The sequence below is a fragment of the Chiloscyllium punctatum genome, chromosome 8 (genome assembly GCF_047496795.1).
Source record: "Chiloscyllium punctatum isolate Juve2018m chromosome 8, sChiPun1.3, whole genome shotgun sequence".
Lineage (NCBI taxonomy): Eukaryota > Metazoa > Chordata > Chondrichthyes > Orectolobiformes > Hemiscylliidae > Chiloscyllium > Chiloscyllium punctatum.
Genome location: NC_092746.1, coordinates 31,317,932 through 31,339,222, shown reverse-complemented (window position 1 = coordinate 31,339,222; position 21,291 = coordinate 31,317,932). Strand labels below are relative to the sequence as shown.

At 41.6% G+C, this 21,291-nt stretch overlaps 1 protein-coding gene across 5 annotated transcripts; it reads right to left on the bottom strand.

The window, feature by feature from the left end:
* Positions 1-483: 483 nt before the first annotated feature.
* Positions 484-19,861, bottom strand: LOC140480455 (transcription factor Sp8-like). 5 transcript variants are annotated; one of them, XR_011961299.1, is made up of 4 exons: positions 17,779-17,907; positions 15,588-17,112; positions 2,110-2,189; positions 484-1,244 (listed from the first exon to the last, which is right to left on the bottom strand). XR_011961299.1 is itself a non-coding variant. In XM_072575329.1 (3 exons), the coding sequence occupies exon 3, from the start codon at positions 17,077-17,079 to the stop codon at positions 15,661-15,663; it is 1,419 nt and encodes a 472-aa protein (XP_072431430.1). In that variant the 5' UTR covers positions 17,080-17,112; positions 18,719-18,859; positions 19,513-19,861; the 3' UTR covers positions 13,897-15,660. The 5 variants fall into 5 exon arrangements, 3 of the variants coding, with proteins under 3 accessions (XP_072431430.1, XP_072431427.1, XP_072431429.1); XR_011961300.1 differs by lacking the exons at positions 484-1,244; positions 2,110-2,189 and adding an exon at positions 13,399-13,803; XM_072575329.1 differs by lacking the exons at positions 484-1,244; positions 2,110-2,189; positions 17,779-17,907 and adding exons at positions 18,719-18,859; positions 19,513-19,861 and having other exon boundaries at positions 13,897-17,112.
* Positions 19,862-21,291: the final 1,430 nt, after the last annotated feature.

Below are 21,291 nucleotides of genomic sequence, written 5' to 3'. Positions count from 1 at the left end.
AGGTCTTTGATGACTGACATGGACATAGTGAGCAGAATGGCCTCCTCTGTACTGTAAGTGTCTGTGAATCCATGAGGACGGGGAAGGTGAGAATTCGGAGGAGCCAGGCATGGCCAAGGTTCCTGTGGCCACTTGACTGGCTGCCGAGGAGTGTCGTGAACACCTCAGTAAGGTATGCATCAGCTAATCTGGGTGTAGGAGGCCATTTGCTATTCTGCCATAAACTATCTGCCCTGGCCTGCCCCCAACAAAGTCATTCCCACAGCCAAAGATCAACCATTGCTTTCAGACCCTTTGGCTCAGCTTCCAAACTGGTCATTTTATTCTCGCGAAGACTCTGTCCATTTGGAATTCAAAATAGATGATAGGATCATGAAGAATTTAATTAAAGTGTTTGTTGCATTTTTGTCAATTTTACAAAATGCCATTAACATTCAATCATTTGAATACCATTGAAAAGAGACTTATTTTGCAGATGCTTTTCATTTTTATTTATCAGGACAAATGTAAGAATATCAAATTTATATCACAGGAGAAAATGGATGCTGATTACTTGAGGCATTGCCATAAAGAAAGCTTTGGAAAGCTATGAGCTGCCCATATTGCCATGTATTTCAAAAAGGAACAAGGCTTGAACATATCCCTTTCATTTGCTGAGAATCAGTCCCTCTGCTTGATGGTATGCTATTTCTAGCAATTTTACATGAATTACAAGCTTAACTACTATCTTAAATTGATTGTTAGTATAACTACTAGCGACTCACGATGGTTCAGTAATTATCACCCAATTTTGGAATGATATTTAACAGCAGGTATTAGTTTCTGGTTTTTTGAAGCATGGTTGGTTGAGTATACTCTGTATTCCATTTATTATAGACAATTGAGAGAACATGATATATATTCCTAACAACCAATTGTTGGGACATATGGAAATGCTGACAAAAACAAAACATGTTTCCCATTTCTGCTCCATCAATTCCTTTCTCATAGATGACCCAAGAATCATCATCTACGGGTGGTTGAATAGAAAGTGGAGGTCCTGTATGCTTCGAGGAAGACTTTCCACTGCCATACTTGGTCCTGTTAATGAGGTGTGAAATTCAACATATGATAATGAAGGTGTAGCTCCCACCAAGGGTATGTGTATCTGAACTTATGTAGGCCTGTGATGACGCATCTTCAAAATGTGCAGCCTCTTCTGAGGAATTCTTAGCCTATTGTCATTTCAGATCCTCTCAAAGTACCTGTGAGAGATAAAAGATGCAGATTAGAACTTATAAATGGTAATAAAGTCCACTTTGTGCCAATATTAATGTTCATTCAACCTAAAGATATGCAGGTTAGATGGTTTGGCCATGCTAAACTGTCATTAGTGTCCAGGGATATGTAGGTGAAGTGGATTAGCCATGGGAAATGCAGGGTTATGGGGATAGGGTGGGGGGTTGGGTCCGGGTGGGATGCTCTTCAAGAGGATCAGTGCAAACTCAATGGGCTGAAAGATTTAGCTTCCACACCATAGGATCCAATGATACCTCTGATATGACTTTGCAGTGATGGTAAAACAAAATGAGTGAATTCCATGTGCCATCTGGGATTATAAAGCTAATTCAGTTTTCAGATAGAGACACTTCTCTACCATCAATGCCCTTGGACTCTGTATCCCCGTTGATCTCCAGAACATCATCCATCACTGCAGTCAATGCAGCAATACTCAAGATGCCTAATACTCTCCCTACACAACCTTCATTCAATTTCCCTGAAATTATACACTCTCTTCTAAATTGAGAGTGTAGATGAATGAATGATAACCTTTGTGGACAGTGGCTGTGAGGGATAGGTGTAAGATGTTAAATGTTGGGGGTTAATGTCAGTATTAGTTATTTAGATGGGGATTTCAGGAGGTGCCTGGGGAGAGAGGAATGTGTGGAACGGAATGGTTGTTGTTTTGAAGAATGCTGTGTGGAGCCTGCCAAAGGTGTTGGAGAATGGTGGTTAACATCAGAAAGTTAATCACCTTTCCTGACCTAGTGAGGACCTATTTTGTGACAAGGAATCCACATCCTTAGGGGCACATAGTTGTTTCTACTAGGAACCAAAATGGCCACTCACACTTCTTCAGTCTGTGCAGTTAACCTCTTCCTCACTTCCATAGAACACCCTCTTTGGGCCATCGCTTCCTCCAGCAACACCTGCAAGGAAATGTCAGAGAACCCAAGCAGTAGTCTAACACACATCTTCCTTGCATTCTTCGCCTTCCTCCTGGCTTCAGCAGCAATTTTGGATGCAATGCTGCTGGAATCCCCTTAACTAGTGAGGTTTCCATTGTCAGAGTCACACACACGTGCGCGCGCACGCGCACGTGCACACACACACACACACGTGCACACACACACACACACACACACACACTCTGAATGGCAAGAAAACACTAAGTTAACAATCATTCGGTGTCTGAATTGAATTAAGTAACTAGAGCAAAGTCTACTGCTGTAAAAAAAAGTTCTCTAACGCCAAATCTGCAAATAGATTTGTTGTAATGAAGTTTGACCAATGCAGTTTAGATACTGTTTGACCTGATTCTATACCTTAAATTAATGTGATACAAAGAAAGTAAGGTCAGCCCTCATTATTACTAATTAGGTCATCTGTCAACACTTAATATCTCCTTAGCATGTTTACTAATTGAATAAAACCAACACTAGGCTGTGGACTTTGCCTACTGTATATAAAAAGTAGGTGATGGGTGTGAGAATGTTGATTAGAGGGTAAAGCAACAATAGAGATAGGAGTGATCAGGAATTAAGCAGTTCCGCTCTGCCTCAATCCACAATAATAATGCTGTGTTACCTTGTTCTAAGATTAACGTTTAGTGACTTATGGCTAGTCATTCAGAGAACCTAAGGAAGGTTCTTATGCCGCTGGTTCTTACACTTCTCTGGGACAGCCAGTTTCTCAGATCAGGACAAAATTGGGCATTAGCCAATAACTTACATTTGTAAAAAGCCCAAGGTGTTTTGAGTAGCAGCCAGAGTTGCCTAAAAAATGGTTCAGGATATATTGGCTCATTTCCCTTTCATGTGCACTTTAAATGTAGGATGTTGCTGCCGAATGGACTCTTGATGTGCCTCCTTTGTGCTTTTAAAATGACTGCAAGAAGATTAAGTCCATTTCTATCTTTTCACCTATGCTTTCCCCTGGTGCAGTCACTTGATGATCTCTTTAATAGTGCTTAAAGAAATATTCTAACATAGGTAGAATCCTAAAATGTTTTGTCAGTTCTTCAAAACATCAGACTGGTTTAATATCTACTGTTAATGGAAATGTTCTCTCTCTTTCTCTCTCAGTGCTTTTAACTTACCAGACCCCAGCAAAGGTGGAAAAATGTGGTCTGACTGCATCTTATGCCAGTAAAACACGTAACGTGATCACAGGAGGGTGTTACTTTGTACTGTGTTAGCCCGTTAAAAGAAATTTTCAGATTACATAGTAATCCACCCCTTGCATTTTTTATGTCAACATTATTGTTCCAGGAAAATGTATGGCCATTTACGATACCAATTGAAATTACAGTGATTAACCCATCTAATGATGTGAATACATTCTAGAGCATGTGTAATAAATACATCTGGGAATTAAAGAAACCATTTCTCATTACATAGAATCACACGTTGGAATGCTATTCTTAATATGGCCAAAGTTACAGGTCCAGATGAGTACTTGTTAGCAATATCAAAAGTTTAATAGATGGAAACTTGAACGATTTGTGATCACTTGAGTTTTTAGATGACGGAGGGACCACTGAACTATAATGCTTCTTTTTCAATCATTTATGTTTGAAAGGTTAATGTTACATCCGGGAAGCCTGTCAATGCTTGAACAGCACTGAAAATATAGAACAGAATGCACTTAATAGTTTCAGCACATCATGGAAGCATTCTTTTATTTTACAAGATTTAAAAAAAGCAAGAAAGGACATGCATTTCTTTTCTGTCACAGGATGTGGACCTCATTGGCAAGGCCAGTATTTGGCACCCATCCCTAGTTACCCTTGCATTGACTTCTCTACTAGGCCGTTTCAGAGGGAAGTTAAGAGTCAACCACATTACTGTGGATCTGTAGACATATGTAGACCAGACCAGATAAGGATGACATATTTCCTCACCAAGGATCACCAGAGAACCAGATGGGTTTTCATGACAATCAACAATGGCCATTGTTATAGAAACCAGTTCCTTCTTTCATCCAAATTAATAATTGAATCAAAAGTCCAGCAGCAGCCATAGTAGAATTTGAAGCTGTGGATTCAGAATATTACCCAGGGCCTCTAGATTACTGTGCCAATGACACCATCCCCCTAAATATAGCATATAGTATCTTCCCTGACTTCAAGACATCCCAAAGCTCTTTATAGCCAATTAAATACTTTTAAGTATAGGTTATTTTGCAATGTAGGGAGCACAATGGCCAATTTGCTTACAGCAGGATTCCAAAAACAGAAAAGGATTAATGATCAGATAACCTATTTTAGTGATGTTGGCAGAGGGATATTGCTCAGGTCATTGGGGAGAATTCTCTGTCTTCTTCAAGACATCATTTCATTTAAGAGCTCATCCAAAACACTTTCATCAATGTAATTTTATCTTGGTACAAAACTAAAGTCAGTCAGTATAGTGCCTTAAAGAACAAAATAACTGAAAAATCGCAATGGCCTTGAACTCCAGCACTTGCACCATTATATGGCTGTTATTTGGCTAAAATAAAATTAACCATCTTCATTTGTGTGCTAGAAGTCTATTTTAAGTAGATTCAATGTTGGCAAATTTGTAGAGCACTGGTTTTATAGCATTCAAAACATTAAATAAGATCAAATACTAACCCAGCCTGGCTCATAGAGAAATGATTTCTTATGCATCATGTCCAGGAAATCCTTACCCTTCAAGGATTTACCACCTTAGAGTGGTGAAATAAAAGGAAATCCAAGACCAATTAGAAGATAATTCTGGACAATCTCTCTCTAATGCCTCGAGGCGATCAAAACTACCTATTTTCATTATTTTAGTGATCAAAACAAAATCCTGTGAATACTTGAAATCTGGAAATGCTTAGCAGATCTGGCAGCATCTGAAGAGACATAACTTGAATTCACATTGCAAGTCAAACGTCACTCTTCTATTTGTACCTACCTATTGTGTGGTGCAAATATTGTCCCAACTGGAAACTTGATCCAGCAATCTTCCAGTTCCACAGGAAATCAGCACTCAACATACATGTCAATAACTTGCTCCATAAGCCTAATCAAATCTGCCTAATTATCAAATTTTCTAGATATCTTTTTGCTTTCTGCTATCACTCACAACACTCACAAAAATAATACTCATAACATAGAGCAATGATGCAAGGAAACAAAGCATTAAGTAATGTACTTGTAAGGGCTAGTTTGCACATAATATGTAATCAAAACAATGGAAATTAAAGTTGCTAATCAGGTATGATTACTTAGCCTATCAATTTATTTTAATTTACTTGTGTTGTAAAATATATTGTGTCATTTGTACCTATAGCAGTAACAATGATGTAACAGCTTCTGTGAAACTTAGATAACTCATACATTAATGCAAAGAAGTTAGTCTTAATTAGAGAGATATGGCAGTCATGAAAATGTGTGTAGCTAATGTTCTTTAGTTATCTTCAAGTATGTGTATGAAGTGAAATGAAAATTGCACAAAAGTGCATCATTACTTCATGCACTGTGATGTTATCAATATAATGATTCCTATTTCTATTAGCCCTCCCGAAATGATTTTTATTCAACCCAACCTAATCGCCACTCCCAATAACAAGAAGGTCAGCAAACACTTTATCATCTTAAATCTTTCCAGCAGAAACTAAGCCATACAATTTAAAGTGAGAGGTTAATTGATAAGTATAAGGGTGAACCATTTTAAGCATAAGAAAATAACAAAATTATGTCAAGTATTACATTATCAAGGTTTCAAAAATGTAGTAGATGGCATTCTGCAGCTTTCCACTGAATTTTCTATTTGTACGAAAAGCTTAAAATTCAATTAGTCAGGTCTTGCATCCAATATCCTGTTGGGCACCTCATTCCACTTTCCAAAGATCCTATCAGAAAGATGTTGTGAAACTTGAAAGGGTTCAGAAAAGGTTTACAAGGCTGTTGCCAGGGTTGGAGGATTTGAGCTTTAGGGAGGGGCTGAATTGGCTGGGGCTGTTTTCCCTGGAGCGTCTGAGGCTGAGGGGTGACCTTATAGAGGTTTACAAAATTATGAGGGGCATGGATAGGATAAATAGACAAAGTCTCTTCCCTGTGATCGGGGAGTCCAGAACTAGAGGGCATAGGTTTAGGGTGAGAGGGGAAAGATATAAATGAGACCGACGGGGCAACTTTTTCACACAGAGGGTGGTACAGGTATGGAATGAGCTGCCAGAGGATGTGGTGGAGGCTGGTACAATTGCAAAATTTAAGAGGCATTTGGATGGGTATATGAATAGGAAGAGTTTGGAGGGATATGGGCTGATGATGGGAGGTGGGACTAGATTAGGTTGGGATATCTGGTTGGCATGGATGGGTTGGACTGAAGGGTGTGTTTCCATACTGTACATCTCTATGGCTCTATGCTTGGCTATGATTGCAAAAATAATACAGATTCGAGTAAAGTAAAATTACTAAAATGTAAGTTCTTATGTATATTTAATAACTTTTAGACCTAGTACCTTGGTTTTAGTACCTTGACTAGACATTCTTTGGGAAAGTTTACATGGACTCAAGAAATCGAATTTTAAAAATAATGCTTACACCAGATCTTCATTTCACTCTGAAATGTAATCGCTGTAAAAATTATCTGGAACATCATTCATATTGGTGAAGATGAAAAATGGTGTTAATGGCAGGATTGATTTCAATTTAGCAATGCCTACATTTCAGTGAAAAATGTGTAATTGATTTTCAATGAATAATTAGTTATATTTCCAAATGTTGTTTAGTCTCTATTTATTTTGCTTAAACAGTTTCAAGACTATAATCAGTACTCTTTCTATTATGTGCCTGGAAGTTAATTTAGCCTATCTTAACTCAAAAAGTGAAAAAGTTTCAAAATTCACACAAGTACGGCATCTAATTGCTTCTTCAAATATTTCAATGTTTCTACTTCCAGTTTATCATTTCTGGTTTGAAAATAAACTTATTGACATCACTATTAAATTTGTCTTTCCTGATTTAAATCTATGACCATGAAATTGGATTTCAGTGGGTAAAGTGATAGCAAATCACCAGTCTGTCTTACTCCCTGCTACTTTCCATAAAGCCACTGAAAATAAAATAAAAATATGTACGGTTTAAAATGGGCTGCTGATTTATCCTCACTTGTTCTGTCCTACTGCTAAAGACTACTTTATCTACTCATTACGAACTTTAAAGTAAACTTCCAGATTCCTATTGTTATCTTTAATGCTCAGTGATCACCTCTTAAATGCTGACTTTTCAAGCTGAAAAGAAAATACTTCTCTAGCCTTACACACAAACTTAAGATTTTAACTCGAGGGATCTGGGAATCAGCGCCGTTGCTGTTCTATACACTGCCTCCAGTTCTAAACTGTCCTCATTGTGACTGGACAATCAGGATCAGACATGATACTTAAGATATGGGCTGATCAGTTATCAAAGATAGTGTTCTCTTGCCTTTGGTAATTAATGATGTAATTCTACATGTTCAGCATCAATTTTATCCAAACCATGAGGTCTCTTTCAATTCTAACTTTAGTTCTATCACAACCATTTACAAAGCATATACATCACAACTTTTCCCTTCAAATTGGTGGTACTTTCGAAAGTTCAGTATTAAATTTGATTGTCATCAACCTATCCACTTATACATTATGCTGAACTGTAATGTTTAAGTTTTCTGCTCCAATTCTAACTTTTTTCCTAGTTTGATATAATCTGTAATTTTGACCAATTTATTTTGACTTCTTGACATTAAATCATGGCAAGATTTTGACTTCTTGACAATAAAACAGATTCAGTCCCAAGATTAACCCTTAAATCAGCTCACACAGACCTCCATCCCATTCTGACATATTTCTCCTAACTTTTTTGACTCTTTGACCCATTTTTATACATTTCTGAGATTTGCCTTACATTCTCTTTGAGTTTTATGCTTAACTAACAGATTTTTGGGTGAACATCTGCCAACTTTGTAAGTCTACATTTATTGCATCAGTATAAATCACATCTGAGTTACTATTGAGTAATTATTAAAGTTCAATTTCTCTTACAAACAAAGTAAGTTTCACGGTGAAAGCAAAAATTAAACATATCACAAAATATTTCTTTCTGTCAAATCTCTCATGAAGTCAGCAGACCTAATAACATCAGGGAAGGAAGAATATAAGTTATTTTTCATGGTTAACTTTGAATGATACGATATTGGCAAATTCTGACAGATCTGTGTGATTTGTGTTTTTTGCTCTTATTTTAGATTTTCAATTCCTACATCTTCCTTTATCTCTTATATTCACATTTACCTCATTTGGCACAGCATTTCAGAAATAAAAGATAAAGACTGTGTAACATATAGACGAGAGCAGAAAGTATATGGGACTAAAACAGTTCAAATAATAATACATAAACAACGAAAGTTATTCTAATATGTAGATTTCTACAATTGATCGTTTTAATTTTACTGTTTGTTTTGCTTTGACTTGTACTGGAAAATAGGATTAATATTTTTTGCAGTAATTTACGAAAACTGTTGTAAAATATATAATTCACGAAGAAAACAGTCTGATAAAAACAATGCAAAAACATTGTACTTGCTTTTCTGACATTCTGGACCAGTCACAAACTCCAAAAAAATTCATTAGCATTTTCAAAGAAGATTAAATTTGATCTGAAATCTTTAACATAATTAATTAGCAATTCGTCTTTATAAGTTCAGAAATTCGCAAAGTTTGAGGGAGAATGATCCTAAATATAATAGGTTTAATCATGGATCAGTTAAATCAAACCATTGGACAGTAATCTGCTGACATCTAAAATGTTTGCCGTCAATTCGTTTCCATTTTTCTGGCTATGTTAACTCAGATTCAAGTATGAAAGATTGATGGTGAGCGGTACAATTTCAGAAGTAGAATTGTGGATATGAATTATATTTGACTGTGCATGAATAAAGACAATCATCAGATTCGAAATGTACGTCGATCAAACGAACAGTAACGGGAAAACAAACCCTGATTTTTAAATTAGTTCAGTTTGGATATCATGTACGTATTTGCATCACTGTACGAATCTTTTTTTTACATCAGAGGAGAGTTAATACTTTCGTCTGCTATGCCTCAAATTTAAAAAAATAGCCTATACTAAGCTATAATGTGTGTGCATGCGTCTCAACATGGGTGCAAACTCACCTATACCAACATCACCGCAACATGAAGTATTATCCGAAGAACAGTAAAACTCTGGGTCAACACACTTCATATTTCGGTCTGTTGTATAACTACAGCCTACAATGTGTCGACAAGGGTGGGTAATGCTCCACTGTTAATCAGCTTGCATGTGTCCTTACAAACAAGTTACAACAAGCAATAATTTCGAACCTGCCATTTTTGCAATATAAATATTTTCATACACTATCGAAAAGATACCATTTTAAAGAATGAGACAATAAGAATTGAGCAAATCGGTCTATCTTTGTGCATTGTTCCGGGTCTTTCAGTACTCCTGCAAATCAACAAAAAAAGTCTGACAAAACGGTAAAAAAATTTCGAAGTGTCCCAGTAGTGTGTGCATTTTTCTGGTCATTTAATGCATTAAACTTTATTTAGCAGATTTTATCTTATCATACTGCGACAATACTTCTATCCAAAACCTCAAATCTCGACTTTTTATTCCAACATCCTCTGAAATTATGAATTTTTTTTTGGAAACCAGCCGAAATAAACGCATTAAAGCTTTTTTTTTGTTCATGTACTGAAAGACTTAAACCGTCATTTCAAAGGATAAAGTAAGGGGTACACAGATGTTCCCGGGACATATTTTGTTTTCTCTTGTAAAGTTTAAACAAACCATGCAGAAGTTAAGAGAAAAACGCTGGAAATCTGAAATTTAAAACAAGTGCTGGAGAACCTCGACGGCTCTGGCAACATCTGTGCAGAGAGAAACGGTTGAAACATTTCGACTCCGATCTGACCCTTTTTGGGGGGAACTGAAGAAGTCCTATCAGGCTAGAAACTTTAAATCATTTTCTCGCTCTACAGAGACTGTCAGACCTGCTGCCTGGCAGTATCTCCAGAACTTCCGAGTTATTTTTTTTAAACATACTTCGAACAATGCAGAACGTTCACGCAGACACGATGTTCCTTAAAATACACAATCACTGCACAACCTGCAAACTCAGGGTGTCTGGGAGGCAGGTGCACGCAGACCCGGGAGAGTGTGGCTGTAGGATTCCGATAGAACCGCGAGGTGACGCTGTCCAGCCAGGGTAGAGAGACAAGAACCATGACTGTGCACAAACCCATCAGGCGTTTTATGTTAAACTTCAAGCAATCTCCATTTTATTTTCTTGAAACAAGCTATACGCAACTTTTAACGTATTGGAGGTGCTGAAAAAAAATCAATGAGTGAACAAAAATCGAACCTGCTATTTGTTGAGAAAAATCAACAGAACTGAAATATGGCCATTTTCCCCAGCTAAACCTACCTGAACAAACATCACCCATTCAGTACAGTTCTTCAAATTTTATGCATCCCAAGCCAAGCGTGCAGGATCGAAATGCACATGTTGCTTGAGCTTTGCGTCAGTTATTTCGCTATAAATCGTTGCGGTTCTTTGTATGTTTCTGGTGCCCTAATAAACGCTTAATAGCACGAAAGCTTTCTCTGGAGCAGTTTATAGTCTGCTGGTACTGATTGGCGCAATGACTGAAAATGGTTTCAAACCATTTGCGTTTCGACTAAATTGGACCATTATAAATAATTAGTGGAGATCAGTTTGATGCATTTGCCGAAAGAAGGCGCAAATTCCCATTGTTTTGCGTCCAAGTATCCACTTTCATCTAATTTTGGGGAAGATGTTTTCCTTTTGATGACGCTAATGCCCGGCCAAAAGCATTGAAGTGGAAATTCGGATCTCGCAAGAATCTGAGTTTTTTCTTTTTTAAAAAAAAATCAACGTTACTGTGTAAACTCGGCAAAATAAAATGACAGGCTCAATTTAAGAGAAAGCTTTCTGTCTATGTGAGCGCTTCAACACCACTTATTTCAATTCGAACTGTAAACTAACAGAAGTTGCTTTATAGGTTTCCGCACCTTCAAGTTCACTTTTGCAAATATTTCACTTTCCCCAAAGAAACTTGCACCTGAAGTTTGTCATTGGAAACTTTGAATGGGGAAACAAAAGCTCTCGCTTGATATGGAAGAGAAAGAGTCGGAAATAAATCGAATCGCAACCTTTCCATTTTGATTTTTTTTTGCCCTTACAAAATTACGCAGATTTATGATCAAACTTAACGGCTTTTGAATGTAACACGTATTTGTATCGTACCTGCTACAATTTGTTCGGCGATTTGAAAACTTGGATTACAATAGTTTCCCAAAAGGTGTGACGATCCACACTACCCACCCCTTTTCCCAACACACAATCCTGGGACTTCAATATCACAGGGAATCACTGTTTCAAATGAAGGAAATGTCGATTGAGGGGGGAGAAGAAAAACTAAATTTGGAACTCGTCTTTCAAGCAAAACAGTGAGTAGATAAACCAATATTTAGCGATTTAAAGAAAAATAAAACTGAGATTTGGCCCTATTTTGCCCGTCTTCGTTGACCGTGCCAATTATTTTAAGGCGAGCCACTCTCCCACACCACCAGCACCCCTCTTAGCCTCAGCAATAAATGGCTCGCTCTGTCCTATACAACATCTTAGCGTCGCAAGTCGCTTCCCGCAAACTGCATCATTAACCCCTCTCAGTGGAACCAGCTTTCACAGTTTTTTTGAAATCAGGAGCCACAACGGTGAAGTGAACTTTGCCAAGTTTACTGCGTAAAACAGGCCGTTCAGTCTACACAAGTTGAAGGGAAACTCCAGTGAAAATCGTAGAGTTTGAGGCTGTGCAGTTACATTGATGCTTTAAGTCTCTATCACGGCTGCTTTGTGAGGTAATTTTAATCACAGGACGATTTCAAAGTGCTTGCATTAAGTGACCTCTCCAGAAGAAAGGCTGTACATTGTCCACTAGTCGGGACTTTACTTGTTGATGGACAACAGGTTGACCCAAAGGCCAACAGTGATCTCAGCCTTGCCTTGATCTGTGAGCTGTGATCTGCAACCTTTGGTCTCAAAGCACATAAGAAACCGTTTACTTTCTACTATCTCTGCACCCGTCTCTATACACACCTTATATTACAGTATAATGAGCTTTGAATTCGATTGAACGTGTCACAAAACATAGCCTGAACAATTTCAAATAATTCATAAGAAAGAAAAATAATTGCAGGGGCATGCTGTACGATGAGGTCGCTTTGAAACACTCTCAAAACCAATGAAAAACACGATCGATGTTTTATACTTGGACAGGGATTAAACGCCTCGGAAAACGGCACATTCCAAAAGGAAGGGGCAGCAATGAGGTCTGGCACCACAAACATTGTCAAACAGGCTACATTTGTTTGGAACCCGACCCGGCCCCCGGTGGGATTCTGGGTGGGAACAAAAGACGAAAAGGTGAACTGGGTATATTTTATGATTCTCTTCATTTTTATTGTAATGAGTCGTGTGCATAAGTCCAGACCAGAGAGAATATTCCTTTGTTTGCACCGTGGCCCGGACAGTATAATCATTTAATTAGAAAATTAAAATAGACGTACACCTAAGAGTGAGAGCGAGAAACAATTTAAATTGGTCCGACTTTACAACTTTTCTACACCTTTCTGTAAATGTCCTTAATTTATCGTGACATGAAATGTGTGCGATTATAACTGAGCCTCTAAAGGCCAAATCCCATCGCTACTAGTTAATTGGCAATTACTGCGGCAGTATCTTTATCTAAACGGCACAATGAGCGTTGTAATGCCCGCCGATCGCTCCTTGAGTCTTTTACAACGGGAGTTAACGATAGTCAAATCACTTCCGCGCATCGTCTCATGCCTTTGAAATGTTCCACACGCATACACAAGGCTTTTGAACTTAGCAGCCCCCCTTTGATAGCAACGGGTGATGCTTGCAATGCAGCCTCGTCATTTGAGATAGCTCTGGGGACGTTTAACATACAAATGCCTCATGTTAATGTATACAGTTTTCCTGCAGCAAATTAAAAGGAAAAGCGTTGCTTACAAAGTCAACCCCTCCCTGCCACCACCCCCCCCCCCCACTCCCCCATCCCCAGCACCCCACAACAACAAAAACAATTTTAACTGGAATGTCGAAATAAGTTATAGCATTAGTTCTGAAGATTTGTTTTCTCTAATCAAGTTGACTCGACGTGCAGACGATACTCAGAGTTGATTTTTTCCCCCTTCGGGATGTTTGCTAAACCACAACAATAGGATGAATAAACGTACAGTAATGTATTTCGCATTTCTGCTGAAGGTATTTGCTTTGCTTCTGTCAATCCATATTCCGGGTCTCTTCCCATAGCTCATTGGAACCAAAACAAAGTGCAAAGCTTCGGTCTGAATTGAAATCATTCTTGGAGCGTTTCGATCGTAGTATTATTTCATACAGTCCATCCCAACAGCTTGTAAACCAGGAGCTGCAAACATCACTCAAATAAAACACAAAGGTGCTGAAAAGACAAGCAGGTTATTTCACGTCTCATTATATTAAAAAAATGATCTTTTGTAAAATTATGCCTAAAATATCGCTTGATCGTTGAGGATTGCTGTACATATATTATTTTATTTTGATACACACATTTCAGGTACAATTAATTCCATGTCTGTGCCGAGATACAAAGAAAATGTATTAAATACAGCCTCAGGACAATTACTCTCGAGTGGAGAGAATTTAACACTTCAAAAGTGCCCAGAACATGACAGAGTTCAAAACCCTATAGTACTCTCTGTGTCTTTCGACCTGTTAATAGCGCTGGGTTACTCTAAGAGGTGTACCTAATTGTACTTTACAAGTTTTGTCGTCATAGAGTGGTTTATTTAAAGATCTTCTCCTATATTTTCCAGTTTAAATGATCGTTTAAATATTTTTTTCTTTTTAAAAAAAAATCAGATCCACGCAGACAACCGGTCAGATCTACTCCAGGATTTATTCTATAACTCGGGGTCTCCTGCAAAACCCACTTGTTACGAAATATATGCGAAATTTGCCTTTAAACTATCTGACTGCCAGTATATGCAAAGAAGTCGATACATGCTCCATTAAATAAAATAAAAAGCCATTCAACATTTACCAAACATCGTCTGCTTCATTCTATTAGATTTTCTTTTTACACAATTCCAAAATAAAAAGAAGAAATAAAGTTCTCAAAGTGCGTTCTGGATATAGAAGATATATAAGTTCAGAAAAATCGCACTGAATTCTGCAGCGACATATCACTGTAACTTATCTTGACAACAACTAAAAAAAAACCCTTAAATTTACCCTTATATATGTTCAATTTTTTTTTCAGAAGAATTTACAGGAAAATACTATACAAATCGTCTCCTGGACAAATAACGTCTCTCACCTAGATACTGGTGGAGTAATTATTTAATAATTAACTATTCTTAATTCTGACCACAGTTTTACAAAGTCTTGCAGATATTTTACAAACTTGTAATCCGTATTATTTTCACTACACGGCGCCGTCAATCGTATTTGAAATCAGTCCGTCATTTTATTTCTTGTTTTTGACAACGAAAGGAATAAGTACCTTAATATACATGTTGAAATACTCGTCAAGGAATTTACACGCGAAAAAATACTATACATACAAATCGTCTCCTGCACAAGCAGAATTTGCACTTGCAGCTACAAGTGTTGGAACTTTTTCAGGCGGTTGAGGACAGAAACAAAAAGAACCCGGATCCTCTCACCCTGAGTGAATATTGATCGGATGAAAAGATATTTGGGAAATGGGTAAGCATTGAGAGAAATCTTTCCCGACTGCGGAAGTCAAGATATTCGATTTTGGACACCCCCCCCCCCCCCACCAAAAAAAAGGTGGCCGATTGAACAGTCGCTGTGCAGAGGCGAAAACATACCGTGCCATACACATGCTTCACTTCTAGTCAGTATGGGCCTGTGTGTGAGAGACCATCGATGCCAGTGCACGGTCCCGGCAATGGGTTTGGAAAGGAAATTGAAAACGGGTGCGCAGAGATGTGAACAAAATCAGAAGTTTTAAACTGCATTGCAAGTGGGGTTTACAGAATCGGGGGGGGGGGGGGGGGTGGGGGGAAAGGGGACTGAAAAGACAACCAGGTGGAGGAGGGTGGGGGGTGGAGGGGAGTTTGAAATGCGTGCCTTCTTTATTTCTGTCCTCAGCCTCCCAGCCTTGGGGCAAAGCAGAGTCCGGCGGCGCTGATTTCCCGCTCACAGAGCTCTCCCCGTAAGTTTGGAAGTTGTACTTACACGTCAATCTCTGCTGCAAAGTTAAAGCCCTATGTTTTGTTGTGGTGGTGGTTGTGGCGGTGCGCTCGCAGCTTCAATCCAGGCCGTTGAGGGCGGCGGCGGCGGAGCCTCCCTGGGCTGCCGCCTGCAGCAGCTCGGCCGGGGACGGGCAGCGTGGGGAGCCGGGCACGCTGTGCTCGCTGTCGGTGTCGCTGCCTTTCTTGCTGCCGCTGGCGGCGGCGCCGCTGGTGGCCCCGGCGGCGGCGGGAGCAGCCCCGGCTGGCCCCGTGGCGGCTGGCCCAGCTCCCGCTCCGGGCAGCCCGCTGGCCTGGTGCGTCTTGACGTGCTTGCTGAGGTGGTCGCTCCGCATGAAGCGCTTGTTGCAGACCGGGCAGGCGAAGCGCTTCTCGCCGGTGTGGGTGCGGAGGTGGCGCTGCAGCTCGTCCGAGCGGGTGAAGCGCTTGCCGCAGAACAGCCAGTTGCAGACGAACGGCCTCTCGCCGGTGTGCCAGCGGAGATGCGCCTTCAGGTGCGACGTCTTGCCGTAGACCTTGCCGCAGCCCGGGATGTGGCAGCTGTGCAGCCCCTTCCTCCTCAGGCTGGCCCCGGCCGGGCCCAGGCGCTCCGCTTCCTGGCAGTTGGGGCAGTCGCAGGTCGCCCGGCCCGAGTAGCGACGGGCCGAAGAGCCGCGGGCGGCGGAGCCCAAGCCGGCCGGGGCGGCCGCCAGCGCCGGGTTGCTGCCGCCCAGCGGCGACGGGGCGGGCTCCGGGTACGAGGAAGGCGGCGGCAGCACCGGCTTGAAGCCCTCCTGGGCGATGAGGTGCTGGCCCCCGGCCGCCAGCAGGTGGGACGAGCCGCCGCTGATAGCCGCCGCCGTGCTGAAGGCCGAGTGGCCAAGCGCCGGGTAGTCCGAGTTGTAGGCGCCCAGCGGCGAGGCGAGCGGCCCGCTCGGGTTCTGCACATCCAGCCAGCCCGCCGCGCCCGGGTGCATGTCCCACCAGGCGCTGGCACCGCCGCCCACCTCGCCCGCGATGCCCGGGTGCGACGGCTTGAACCAGGGCTCGTACGGGTGCGCCATGCCCACCCGCGGGTAGATGCCCTGCAGACTGTTGGGCAGCGTGTCCACCGTGGTGTGCACCTTGGAGATGAAGACCGGCTGCCCGGCGTCCTGGGAGCCGCCGCCGCTGCTGCTCGCCGACGGAAACACCGAGTACTCGTTGCCAAACGGCGAGCTGGAAGCCGGGTTGGAGGTGAGCGAGAAAGCGCTGCTGCCTCCTGGCCCTCCGCCGCCCCCTCCGCCGCTCCCGCCGCCGCCTCCCGAGGAGCAGCTGACGCTGAACGAGTCGGACAGTCCTGCGCCGTTCCTCGCCCCGAAGCCTGAGAGGCTGGAGCCGCTGTTGCAACTGGAGACGGATCTTTTCCAAGGGTGGAAGCCTTTCCCGAAAGACGCGTTGTCCGACAGAGACGGGGACGGGCTCGGGCTGCCGATTTTATTGCACGTAGCGGCCAACATCGCTAGAGGAGTTGATCCTAGCCTCGGCTCTTCCTGCAAACGGGGGGTTGGGGGGTGGTGGTGGGGGGAACACAACAATACACACAGTTGCGATAAAGCTCGGTTGGATACTAGCACATCAACACAGCAATGATCTTACAAAGCCAGCCGTGACACCGCCAGGCTTAAAAGTTGCAACCGTTCGTTCAAATACGATCAAGTCCTTAAAGTTAGAAGCGAAAAAAAGTGGCAGTTAAACGCGTTAAGGCAACTTGATGAAGATCCCAACGAAAGCAGTTTTTTTTTAACAAGTTAGTCGTTCTTAACATTAGGCAAACTTCAAGATTTAGCACAGAATTGGGCCTCATCCAACTCGACAAACTGCATCAGAAAGAATAGAACTAACATACCTGTAGAACCTGCAGGATCGCAAGGATAAATCAGAAGGCAATTTAAAAAAAAATTCACAGGTAACTCTGCTGAAATGTACAAAAAAGGCCTCCCTTTGCCTCTCCGTGGGATCGCGTTTAGAGGAAGTTGGTGCAAATGCCCTCAGAGCGGTGCCAAACTAAAAAGTGACTCGGCCCTTCTTTTACCTCTTGCTTTATAAAAAAAAACTCAACAGGAGACTGATAGTCCTCCCTTGACTGGGACTTTTTTAACCACCTCGATCCAACAACAAAGAGCTAATTAAACCAGCAAGAAAATCCTTAGACTCACCCCCAGAAGTGAAGTTGCCATCACAAAAAAACTGCCCTCCTCAGAGGATCCCTTTTTTTTATTATTATTTATAAATCAGAGCACTTTTTTTAGGTGTGCAATACAATGATCAGTTCCGCCCATTCAACCACAATTGTAGCGTCTCTCGCCTTTGAAGTACCGCTAAGCCTCCGGCAGCCAATCAGCGTCGCGGGCGCCGTGACACTGCGCTTTGTGACGTCAGGCGCCACACTTCCACTCCGCTCATCAACAGGAGCGGAGCTCACAGCGGAGCAAGGAGCGGAGAGCGCGGCGTAACTCACAGCGGAGTGGGGCTGGGGCTGGGGCAGGGCAGGGCAGCGCGCAGTTTGGGGGGGGGGGATTCGCGGCGTTCTTCACGGTGGGACGGGAAGGGCAAGTTGACAGCGGTCGGGGCCACCAGCGGAACGCTGGCGTGCCGCCGGCCGGGGCTCGCAGCGCAGAGACCAGCTCAGCTGACACGGGCTCCCAGTGCACCGGCACCTTGTATTCCAAACGCGCCTCTAGCTGCCCTTGATCTCATGCTTGTCTTCTACCTCAACCACCACCACTTGAAGCCTCCATGGGCTTTCGTTCCTTGTTCCCCTTTCTTTCCACTTAAAGCAGCAAGCCTTTCTTACAAACGTTTCACCAGTTAGTGTTTTATAGACGTGTTTGTGAGTGTGTGTTGAAGGCGAAACAAATCGCTGCCTTTCCAATGTTGTTCTGATATACCTTAAATAAATATGACCTGAGCCACTTGTCCCGAGTGAAAGCCGTTGCTTTTCTGTTGTGCTTGGGCGCTTCATTCGTTCCTATTCTTGTTGTTTTGAGCCCTTCAGTATTTAGCAGCCTCCCCCACCTCCAAACCAAAAACAAAACAGAAATTTCACCAGATCAGTAACATTATGTCAGAGCGTCACCAATCTGATCTCATCCTGACCTGAGTCCCCTCTGGAGAAAATCTCCTTTCTCTGAAATGGTGCTTGACTTCAAGTTCCACGGAAGTAATCGCTTAGTGAGGTCTCCTTGTTTTGACTCGTTTGACCGTTTCTCTCTCTCTCTCTCCCTCGCTCTCCACGACCTGTTAAAACGAAAATGCAAAGCAGGCGTCGCTTTAAAGCTCTGCACTAAACCAATTCCGCCGTTGAAGTCTCTCTGAGGTACTCAATCGCCTGCCGATTTTTTTGTTCTTAAAATCCACAAATGACAATGAAGGAAGTCGAAAGGATGCCCAGGTCAAAGCGTGTGCGGGGACGCAAGCGTTTCTAGAAAGCGGTTTCAAGTTGGGTTTTCACAGTTTACCGAACGCGTTTGGATTCTGTTTCAATATTTAATATCTGGATATTTCAAAGAAGCTCTGCTAAGCCTTTGTTGAAACGATCGTGTTCATGAAAATGAATGCCATGTTTATTTGAGCTTGCTGATGGTGATGATTTTAGCATGTTGAGAAGGCGTGACTGGACGGCCCAGAAGGAGGAAGGGGTGGGAAAAGGAGGGAACTCCGTTTAACAAATAAAAGAATTAACTTTGCCTTCCCGACCTCTTTAATGATACATATATAATAAATATATGGATTAAAACGTATATAATTGATATTTCCCCTAAATTAGCCCCATCTTATTTGTTTTACTTCTCCCGTTCGTGCTCCTGTCAATGATCTTATTTGCTCAAACATGTGTGGTTCAAGCTTGTTTCAGAACAGCTGACAAGTACATGGGTAAACGGCGTGCTTACCTTTCAGAAACAGCAAGTAAACCAGCAATAAAAGGAGACGCCGAATCCGCCTTTTCAACTTAGCAAAACATCAACATAAGCTGTTCGAAAACAGGTCCGCGAAGAGAGAGAAAAAATATGTAAAGCATGAGACACACACACACACAAAAAAATGTAGGTGCACGCTCCTGCCAAAGAATTGAGCTGAGTGGCCGTAAATCAGTGTGACAAGCCAGCCGCAACCTTGAGTGTTGTGAGAAAATACAATCGTCGTTAAAACATTGTTTCTCGTCGGAACAATCGATTGTGATCGATTTTGGTGAACGATTGCATTGTTTCCAACTGTTTCTCACCTCAAGCTTTATCCCTGTCTGACCCTTTCAACAAGTTCCCGATGGCATAGAACTCTACGCGTTATATCATAAGTGTGACATCTAATTATATATAATAATTACAGCTTTGAACATTTGAACCACAGGTGCAAGCAAAATTTATAGCGGATGCGGGGCGGGGGGGGGGGGGGGGTGGTGTTCAGACGGCACACGCACAAACTGAAAGATAGAAAATGCAATAAACTGTACAACAACTTATTGGACTTTTCTAGATCCGTACAATCGAACTGCAGAATTACGTGGCAGTTTCTACTTGCGCACATGTACTGTTAAATCTTTTGTTGTAATTGACATTATTTTTCAAAGTGCGCTTAAATTTGTACATTGCTTTATTGCGAAGTGATGTATCCGCCCCCTCCCCCTACCCCGCGCCCCTCCTGCCCCAACTATGTTTAACTCATCCAACACTTAGGAAAAGTTGGAGGTGTTGTCAATTTATGAATTTATCACTGAAGCTGCCGGCGGGGTTTTGCCACTGTTTCATTTGTTGCTGCCACAGACAACAACAAAAAAGGGGCACTAGCAAAAAAAAGGGGTTGGGGTGGCAACCAAACTGTGTTTGACATTCAAATTCATCATGAATATAGAATTGCGGTTAATGAGAGGGAAATTCCGTCCATCTAACCTATGTCGCTCGCGATCTCAGTTTTGTTTACCTGTGGTTTCTCCATCTAGTATTTTATTTCTGCGACCTTTCATTCAGAAATCACTAAGTAAATTAAAAACCGAAGCTTCGTATCGATATGTTTTGTTTTTGCTTTACGATTTTCTTACATAAAGCGTTAAGAACACGAATGGCTCGCGCTTTTCTTAAAATAAACATATGAATGCAATTCAGGCATTTTGAGCAAAGTTTTATTTTTCGCAATCTTGCATGTAATACCTTTAACAAGCTGATAAAAAATGGAAGTTAGAATCCGGGGTTATTCCGTGTTTTATCCAATTGCAGTGAGTGCAAATAATTCACGAGGAAATACTTCCAAGCAGATTTTTTTAGTGGCAGAAGACTTATCATTCCAGCAGAAGGCAAGTTCCCTTCTAATAAAGAAAGCATACATTAGCATTCTGCACGCGCCTGCAGCATAAATTTCATTTGAATTTCAAATTTAATAAACCAGGAGGTTTTTAATCATCCCCAGTTTTATTTGTTTGATATTAACATGCTTATTGACCGGGTCTGTTGACCAGTTTGATCATTACAGGACAGCAAAAAGTTAATTAAAACGACCACAGCTCCTTAATCATATCATCTGTCTCATCCATGTCTGTTGCTTTATTACAGTCTATGATTGATAGTTGCACAGATTAATTTCTCTGTTTCTTCGATTTGGAGAACAGCTTTAGGTATCTAATTTACATCCTCAGATCAACCGGAGGCACATCTGGACGTATCTGTTACTCGATTCTG

Excerpts from the sequence above, each read along its gene's own strand:
- LOC140480455 (XM_072575326.1), bottom strand. The coding sequence starts at position 17,799 with ATGGCAACTTCACTTCTGGGG. Across the intron at positions 17,113-17,778 it reads TGGCAACTTCACTTCTGGGG|GAAGAGCCGAGGCTAGGATC; the intron begins GTGAGTCTAAGG and ends CCCCGTTTGCAG.